This window comes from Taurulus bubalis (assembly GCF_910589615.1).
Source record: "Taurulus bubalis genome assembly, chromosome: 11".
NCBI lineage: Eukaryota > Metazoa > Chordata > Actinopteri > Perciformes > Cottidae > Taurulus > Taurulus bubalis.
The window spans coordinates 15838547-15848735 of NC_136599.1; the positions used below are offsets into that span (position 1 = coordinate 15838547).

General features: G+C 43.5%; 1 protein-coding gene across 1 annotated transcript; it reads right to left on the reverse strand.

Annotated features, from left to right (window-relative positions):
- Positions 1 to 6643: 6643 nt before the first annotated feature.
- Positions 6644 to 9328, reverse strand: rbm15 (RNA binding motif protein 15). The gene has a single exon (XM_079225920.1). The coding sequence runs from the start codon at positions 9323 to 9325 to the stop codon at positions 6767 to 6769; it is 2559 nt and encodes an 852-aa protein (XP_079082046.1). The 5' UTR covers positions 9326 to 9328; the 3' UTR covers positions 6644 to 6766.
- Between the last annotated feature and the right edge of the window lie 861 nt (positions 9329 to 10189).

Consider the following 10189-nt stretch of genomic DNA (forward strand, 5'->3'; position numbering starts at 1 on the left):
GCAACCTGCTCTTCAAAGCCAAAAAGCAGCAACTGCTTCCGTATTATATTCTCTTGCTCCAACTAGATTATTGTAGGCACAGGAGTAGATCATATGGCATGTGCTATAGCATTTAGAGATATTCTCATGTTAAAATCTTTATTATTGATTTGCTGGCCGCTTTTTTGTCTGAGCTACTTCAGCATACTTAAACATTCAGACTTCAAAATGTTAAGCTCATTTAGGACACTGTTTGGATGTTTTGATATATTTCCCCATAGATTATAATGGACAGAATATTTTATTTTCCTCTATAACCCCATTCATACTTTCAACTGCTGCCTCCCTCTTTTTCTGGTTCAGTAATGACTCAATTTAAAAACATGACACTCACATTGTGTTTTACTTGCCAGCATCTGCAGATTAATAAAACAGTCCCGTCTCGTTGTCCGTGAGCTGTTCTATGCAAGTGCACACAGAGAGAGACAGCTCACTTGCACATAATTTTAACTGTATAGCAACGATACCAACCCCTGAAAGAAGAAGTCTGTTTGGTGAGATTTAAGTATGATTCCTAAATATATTGATCACAGGTGGACTGCTGATGATCTCTGCTGAATAGCAGGGTGTTCTGTGTCATTTTGTCAACCTTGAATGTCTGTTAATCTCTGATTCACTGTGTTACAAAGATGTCTTGCTGTTGTTGCCCATTTAAACTGGACTGGTAGGAAACTGTTGTCCAGCCTTTATACAGTGCCTGCAGGCAGCCAATTATTAATGGCAATGCAATTTAAAAATTATATTGTGTTTATTTTTGGGAGTATGGTGGTTGTTTTCTAATGTCGTAGAGGTTTTTGTGTTTTCAGTGAATGTATTGTTTTTCACCACTGTTTGCCTTACAAGGTACTGCATTGTATCTTTACTAACTTTCCTGTGATGTCAGCCAAAGACACATTAGAAACCTATACCTACAACTTGAAGCTTATTATTAATAAAAAAATAGTTTGGACTGTCTATATAATTGAAACCACGAAGATCACCCATTATTTTGTCATTTTAAAGGTCTTAACTGAGGGCGGACCAGAATCCGGTGATGAACACATGGACATGTGTTTTGTCACGCTGCCCTCTGGTGGCAGAGCAACGTCTCTACACAAAGAATGCTGCCTCAATTAGTACCAAATTATTCCCCCTCATCTCACTTTCACAATACTGAGCAAGGCTCTTTGTATTGTTTCAATAACGACAGTCATGCACAAAAGCTCTTTTGGCTCACGAGTTTCATTCACCGCCAGTATGCTTTTGTGATTGAGGGCCACTGAATATTTTGTACCATAATAAATCTTTTATGAAATGTATGCTTTAAGTAGATTTTGGTTTGGGATCTGGATATTTTAAGGAATTGTATGTTTCAGCAATGTCTTGAAATAATTTGTACGGCCCTTTGGAAATGTCTTAAGTAATGAACTGAGTTCTGTTTAGTTTTATGTTTTTGATTTGCAGGAAATGCATTTATGGGTAAAGCACTGTTTCGTCACTACTCTGGCTCCTGGATTTCTTAACTGATAGTTTAGGAAATATGCTTAACCAATCATAGATATCCAAGTTCTTCCTTCCAGTTCCCTTTGTAAGCCTTGTAACAGTGCGCAGTCAGCTGAAATAATCTGGCATGTGACTCAAGTCTGCGCTTGTTTGATTCAGACAATAAATGAACTGATAGCACATTAACGTCTGTCTCTCTGGAAGAAAACACTCACAATTTGAAACATCTTTTACATTTTTTTTATTGACACATTTTTTAGACACACATTAAACAGAATTATTCAGAATATATAATTACATAAAGTTCCATCTTGGGTCTAAAAGTAGACCCAACAAATGCTTGTAATTAATTGACATGGTAAAAAAAGGGTTCAACCTTTAATGTCATTCAAACTGTTAATGTACTGTTAATCAAAGCAAACAGGTTACTCACAGTAGAGGACATCCCAGAGTGTGTTGATTGCCGGTCTGGAAACAAACTGATGTCCATCATAACTCTGTATCGGAAACATAAAAACAGGTTTTAGTCTTGACAGCAGTTTACAGTGTAAAAGATTTGAAAAAGATTGTATGTGCTGTTATTGAAATAATAGTGAAGTGAGTGCTTCAAACCTCAATGAACTGCACTCGAGCATGGATAACATAAATCAAGTGGGAAATTACATGCAACACATTTATGGCTTTTCTAGATTACTGTTTGTCTCGTAGTAAATCAGTTGCTCTTTCTAACAGCATTACGTGAGCAAACGTTATGACATAAGTTGTGTGGAACTGAGGTGAATGTTCAATGCCGTAATGTGCACTAGTTTGCATTAACACAATGGTGAGAGGTCTTACTAACTCTACAGCACAGTTATAATGTGGTACCTTTACAAAGGATTATAGTTAACAACCCACATCTGGAAATCTGGTGACACATTGATCGGACTTGGTATAACGTAATTTCTTGTTTTAAGAAGGTATAAGACGGACAATTTTGTTGACAGTGTGTATGAAGACAAAAGTGAATAGCAAATTTATTAAAACAGAACAAATACCTTTCCAAGCATCATATCGCTGCTCGATATATTGATTTGTGAATACCTACTTGCATTCCTCTCTGGTTCTGGTTTGACACACAGCACAGACAGCTGCTCATACTGGGAGCATACTGGTACCAGGGAAACGCCAGCTGTACAGATTGACTTTGTTTTCACAAGCTACATTTTGATGGATTTAAAAGGTCGTGCACTCTGCCTCCTTTAAATCTCCCATTCATATTCTCCGTTGTATGAACTGGAGGTTATCATTTGCAGCCTTTAGTCATTAACATCTAGTGCAATAGACAATGTTCTACCAAAAGCAGTTTTCTTATGTCATTACAGTTCATTTTGAATTACATTAGCCTAACTGATGGTTTTACTTAAGGTTTTAACAAGAAATAATATAACAAATGTTTCTTTAAGCAGGGTCAATAACATTATGTATAGAAGTGGCTTACTCTCAATGCAAGTCTTAAAAGACATTAACCATATTAGATCATAATGACCTTTATGTAGTTTCTGGCTAGTTGTGTTTTTCATGAATGCCAAGATGAACGTTTAAGTAAATAATAATGATCACAATTTGGTTTGGCATCAACTGCACTAGCTCAACTGTAAAATGTCAACCTTTTAATTCAATTTGGCAATTAATGTAAACAAACATCTAAATGACTACAGTAAAATCATCAAAAGAGCATACATTCGGGTTTCAAAATGTTCACTATTACAATTTGTAATTCAGTTTAGTGGATTTTCAAGCTGCTGATGGGAGCCGCACTAGTGCACCAAGTTATTGTTGGCATTAAATGATCCTGTTATCTGGCACAATATTAATTTCTGCCATCAGTGGAAATAACCGCAATATTGTCTCTGGAGGAAAACTAGTGTGTCATATTGCATGTTATTGTAAAGCATGTGGTGTTGACACTTTATACTTACCACTGCTGCCTAAGCCACCGATACAGACCTGGCAGGCAGCACCTCTCCTTACTCACCCTCATGTCGCGTCTATACAGCAAGGCGAGTTGAAAGAGTGAGTCGAGGAGTGATACCAGCTCCGTCCTGGTGTCGGCTGTGCATGAGTGTGATTTGTCAGGTAGACTGAGAGGAAAGCAGGAGCTCCATGGTCCTCAAGATGGCAATGTTTCTCTAGTGAAGTAAGGGGTCCTCTCAGCACAGAACACAGCATTTGTTTTCACATTAGTACGACTAAAATGGATGGGGAGGAGGAAATGGAACACTTTCTTTCCTGTGGAAAGTGGCCTTAAACTTTAAAAAAAAAATGCATTGGCAAAATAAACAAGTCTCCTAGAGGAATTTGAGAGGGTTGGGGTCCGCAGTGTGGATTCCTTCCAGCGGTGTCAAAAAGGATAAACAATTTGGCCTGTTGGTATTTCATTTCCATGCTGCAGCAGAGCTCAGATGACGACGGAACACAGCTTCAGCACCGCAAACGCACTTCTTCACTCGTCTCCTCGGAGAGGGTTCAATCAGAGGAGAACGCCACGACGGGGGAAAACAATATTCCTAGCTGAGGTTTGGGCCAATCTTCTTCCCTGATTAAGTCAAATCAAATCATAACCGGGCAAAGAATAATAAAGACAAATCACCCCAGTGGTTCAGCTGGGCCTCTGCAGCGAGACAGCTTGAACTGTCGATGCTATGGAAATTTCAGAGAGGGCGTCACCCACAATCTCCTGAGTGGAGCGTGTGACGGCTGGTGATGGGGTTTCCTCAGCTCCTTTTCAGGACCAGGAACAAGGCACCTTTAGAGTAATGAGCCGGGGAGACAACAGGTTACTGGCACGAGCTGCCATTAGCTCCTGCCCTCGACTCCCCAACTGGCCCGCCGTCGGCATCTGCAGCCGTTTCACACTGCAAACAACAAACAGGCAGCGGCGGCTCCTCGATCCCATTCAGGTGTTCACGTGCCAACAGGAAACGTTGACGGCATAACGGAGATTCACAGGGGAGTAATTTATGATGGACAACTTAGGAGCTGAGCACAGGCCTGTCAGCAAGCAGCGATCCTCACAGGGGTCTCTCTTCTCTGGTGCTAAACAAACTGCAAATTGTCTCCCTCGTGTGCAGAAAGCAAAATTTCAAGTGACAACTCCGTCGAAACATAATTAGGTATGGCAGCGTGTTTCTTCAATTCACTTCCATCGAAGAAACATGTTTCCCTTCAAATGAACAATTTATTGATAATCGGTCACATTAAGTGCCCAAACGCACTTGCAGGTATGTGAACAGCTTCGCATGGGCTCTATGGATTTTCCTTTCCCACGACATCAAAGTGTACATTGCTCAATTTTCCATTTAAAACAGAAGTCATCACAGGTGCAGTTGGGATACACAACTTAAAAGCTGCCTCACTAGTGAGGACTCACAAACACCTTCTCCGCAGAGGGTTTAGTCTGCACTCGTCTCCTCAAGAGTCCAACATTGAAGTGGGTGTGATGCTCACGCAACAATTTTCTGACATTAATGTGTTCAATACATATTAAACCATAATCAGTGATTTTCTATTGCATGACAAACACACAATGGCAAAACAAAATTTGATAAGTAGACCTTGGGAACATGTTGGCAGGCATGAGTTAAAGTGTGCAATTTATACCTCAAATTTAAATTCAAAACATGAACGTTTAAAGTGTTTCTAAAACTTTAAAATTACTCAGACCTACTTACTGAACAAAGAGCAGGTTTTTGTCACTTTGTACCAACATATTACTGATACTGAATATAATTATTGAGGACCTACTGGTTTCAGAGCAATAAATGAAACAACACAAAACTCTAAGCTTCTTTTTTTTTTTTTTATCCATTACTACTGTAGTTTTTCATAGATCACATTACACAACCATTTCTAAAAAGGTAGGGATGCACAAAATAAAATATGAAAAAAAAATATGAAAAACATGTTAGTATTTGCTTCACTATGCTATGCGTATTGTGTTATGGGCTGTTCCCTGGGCAAAAAGATCACATCTGCTACTATTCAGCATTCCACATAGAGTTGACATAACCATTTAGTTTGACCAGTGGACACACACTGAGTTCATTGTCTATCTTGCAATTTGATGTTCCAAAACTGAGATTACATTAACATTATTAAAAAATACTCTCAAATCCAAAACAGAATTCACAACATAGGTGACTAAAATGTGCCAGTGTATCTAGAGATGTTTTAACGGGTGAATTTAAAAATGTTTTCCACTTTTGAGCGCACATCCATGCAGACCAGTGTGAGCCCGTCAAAGTTAAAACACATTGCATAAATAACTCTTGCAGTCCACCACACGACATTCACCAAACTGTTGTAGCTATTGTTGACACCAGGGAGGTTACCCGATGACGGAAGCCAAAAACCCCTGGTGAATGTTGTGTGGTGTGCCGGAGAAAAGTTGTGTCATGTGTTGACCTTCAAAAATGTTTCTGGGATTCTTTCTCTCAATTAGCTTTGTAACTGCAGTACCAAACCGTTCACTCCATCTTCCCCGATAACCTTCAATTGAAAAATGTCATGCTCAGTGGTAGAAATATTATTGCCCTGTAATTCAAAGCCTTGAAAAGGGATGTTTTTCTGATTCTTCTCATGTGAACGCCTATACAGCAGGTAGACACAATAGTACCTACACAGTCGGAGGCAATGCAGTAGCGCAGACACAAACAAAGCCTTTTTAAACTTGTATGTTTCAGCTGTTGTTAACACAGTCAGGGAGGTGTGGCCTCAACACCATAGTAGCTTGTGAGGCCATTGTTTGTGGTTCTATTGTAGTGGAGGTGTTACTGTGTCTACTCGGTGCAAATCTGAATTATTTAGTTATTGTAGTACAGTTAGAGAGCTCAGTTTTTAAACCTGTAAATTAACTCCCAAAAAAAGTTTTCTATATGCCCCATCTCTTCTTAAATTAAATGTATTCAACAAATGCTCCTCATATTAATATTTTCTGACTGAATTACTGCAGGTTTATGAATGTGAGCAATTCATTCACCCTTTAAAAATAATTTCAAATACACACATCCTTTTAGTTTAGTAGGAGGGCAGGGTTTGCTATTTTAGTGGATTATATTGTAACATACAAACACTCAGAACCATACTAGTGTACCCCATAATGCAGAACACACAGCATGCAATAGTTACTGACATACAGCAGTTTCTTTTTCTTTCTTTTTTACACCACTTGAACTTGTGTGTGTTCTGATTTTTTTTTTTTTTTTTAAGATGCTCCACGAACCACAATCATGACCAGATAGTCCTCTTCACTTTTAGCCAGAGCTTTGGCAGAGGAATCCAGGAACTGCTGGGAGAAATCACAGGGAGGGAAAGCATGAAGAACCCCCGTGTTGTCTTTATCCCGGCTCCCTCCCACAGGTAGGCTGATGACTCCAGCTGCTTGTTTTTGGTTGAGGTAGGACACCAGGTTGCGAAGCGGCCGCTGAGTTGAAGCTGCAGGATCGGATGAAGATGAATCCTCTGTTGCCCCGGGAACTGCCAGCAGGATGGCGTAGCCAGCGGGACCCGCCACCTTGATGCGCCGGGACACCTCGTCGAGCTTGGGCTGGTCCAGACGGAGTCGCTGGGTGATCTTTAGCTCGCTCACCTGCCGCCCTGATGTGCCCTCAACGAGCAGGTCGCTGGCTACGTTGTGGTCGCCCTCCAGCAGATGCATGTTGGCTGGGAAGTTGCTGTTCTTGAGTAGCAGCATACCATGCCAGGCCAAACCGAGTTTTGTGCCGTCTGGTTTGGACGGCTGGCCTCCCTTGGAATTGTTCTCAGAACGTTCTCTTTTGGCCGGCCCTTTACCGCCATCGCCGGCTTTGCGCTTCCGCTCTACAACCGAAGAAACACTGCTGCTTGGTGGTCCCTTGTCGGAGAGACTCTGGCTTTTGAGTCTCCGTTCAGCCACACCTCTTTCCAGGCTGCCGTGACGTTCTCGTGCGGGAGAGGGTCTCTCCGCCCGCAGAGGGCGCTCCGGGTCACTGAAGCGCCCTCCATCTCTGCTGCTACCTCCAGGACTGCCATCTGGAGAAGCACGTCTACGCCTTACTGTCCTCTCAGTGCTGTCAGGGGAGTGGTCTATATGGCGCCCGTCCTCCATTATGCGCCGCTTGCGTGCAGGTTCTCGTGCCTGCAGCTCTCGTTCCAATGACCAGGGCTCTCGTGCGCGCCGTTCACGCTCCAAGTGCTCCAGAGGCTCAAAGGGTGAAGCGCGTACCCGATCACGAATAGCTGGATTGGGCCACTCAGTTCCAGGAAATAGTTCTCTTTCCCTGAAGTGAAGTGGCGGTGGAGTCCGTTCCCTGACCCTGAGAGGTTCAGGTGTGGCCCGGTGGACAAACGACTCGGCCACCATGTCAAACGGTGGTATTGGGAGAGGCTGCAGGAACTGCTGCTGGTAGCGATGCTCAGTGTCAGCAAAGTCCACTCTGAGTCTTCTCTCTGGACCTCCGAGCGGAAAGCCCCTCATGTGTGTGCATGCCGCTTGTGCAGCATCCAAGCTTTCATACTGAATGTAGGCCCATGTGTCCCCCTTCCTGTAGTCAATGGTCCTTATAGTGCCAAAGCGATCAAACTCTCTTGCTAAGGCAGCTACAGGAACCCAGGGTCCAAGTCCACCCACCCACAGGCGTGTGGTGGGAGTTGCTTTCCCATAACCTATCTTTATGGGGTTGTGGCCAACTATTTTGCCAGACATACTAAGTTTAGCCCGGTGAGCCATGTCAAGATTCTCAAATTTCAAAAATCCGTATGTGCTGGTTTGTCCTCGTGTGGGCCTTTTAATGTCCACTTCAGTTATGACCCCAAACCTGTCAAAGGCTCTCCTCAGGTCCGCCTCTGTAACCGTTATGTCCAGATTGCCTAAAAACAACGTCCTATTGGCTCTTTGGTCGTCTTCTGGAGATATAAAATCCTCTTCGCGAAAAGCCGCCCGCTCTGCAATGAACGCGGGGCGTGCCCGGGCTTCAAACAGGGCAAACTCCCGGTCCCGCTCCAGCTCTCGGGGCAGAGGGGGCGGCGGGGGAGGGGGCAGGCGGCCCAAGGCCAGCTGCTGCAGCCGGTAGTCTCTGTACCCGAGCCCGGTGGGCGAGAGGGGTCTCTGCAAATGTCTGTGGCTTTGAGCAGCGCCGTACAGCTCCCTCTCCACAGGGGAGCGGCTTCTCCTCCTGTTTATGTACACCGCCTCGATTTTCAACGGCCGGTCGTACAGCACCAACCGGCCCCGCGCGTGCTTCGCAGCTCGCGCGTCCTCCGGCTTCCTGAAATTCACGAAGGCGATCCGCTCGTCGTTGCTCCGGCTTATCTTCACGCTCACGTCGCCGAATTTCTTGAACTCGTGAAAGAGTCCGTCCTCTATGTCCTCGTCGCTCAGCTGGGTGCCGAGGTCGCTTATCTTGAGGGTTTTGTACTCGCTCTCGGCGCTGGGCGGCTGCACGCGCGGCTCCCCCCGTGAAGCGGTCCTCGCGGAGGCCAGGTCCAGCGTCAGGCTCAGGCTGTGGGGCTTACCGATGGAGCTGGCGGCGGCGACGGCGGACTGACAGCCGTGGTTGTTCCCAGTCCGACTGTGACCGTCAAAATCTCGGTCTCTTTTTTCGCCGAGTAAACTCCTTCTCGTCGAGCTGCCGTCGCTTTTGGCCGAGCTATTTCCATTATTACTCCCACTGGAAACGGAGAGAGCCCCCATTTTCTTGCTGGTCGGGTGGCATCCTCCTCTGTCTCGTATATCGTCTAAGGTCCGGGAGCGTTTTTTAATCGGCGACCGCTCTTTACCTTTCATTTCAGTCCACACGGAGCCGGAGCCTGTTGTCGCCGTTTCTGCAATTAAGTGCAGAAAATTGTTGAAATGAAAAACGGATTTATTCACTGACCCTGCGGCAAAACAACAACAGTCGCCATTTTGTACAGATTAACGCGAAGGCCCGCCCCTGTGGCCTGATTGGTTAAAACACTGGGTGGAAAACTTTTAAGCGTATGTCAATCATCCACTGGGACATTTAAATGAGAATGTATATGTATGCCTTTTTGTACATTTGTAACGAAGTTGATTCTGCGGACAAAGTAACTGGACCAATCAGCAATTTACTACGAATTAACACAAAACACCGACACTATCTATTTCCTGCTATAAGTCAACACCTCTCAATACTAAACATTATAAGCACAACAAGGTCTTATTTATTTAAATATACACAATTCATCGCAGGACTACGTGAGTATCATTTGAATGTATGATTGTGTGCGCTGCCCCTGTTTTTATTCCATCCCCAGTGAAAGTACTTAACTATTACCATTTATGTCAAAACGTAACATATGACCTAATACCACCAGGTGGCAGTGTTTGAACAGTAGCTGGAAGGCTACAGTAGCACGCAAACTCATAAGTTACTTATCTTTATAAATTACTTTGGATAGACATACGGCCCTTCTGTCTATTTTCTCATATGTATACAGTGGCAAAGCTTCAGTCTACCTGTATTGGTTAATAGGATATAGTTTAGGCATTTGTATATGTTACATCTGAATACCTACCTTTTAGTTACAAGACGTTTCTTTTTCGAGGTGAAAGCTACATTAAAATAGATCAGGATTTGGTATTTTCTTGTCCTTTATTGGAGTTATTTACCACGTATTTACAAGTCAA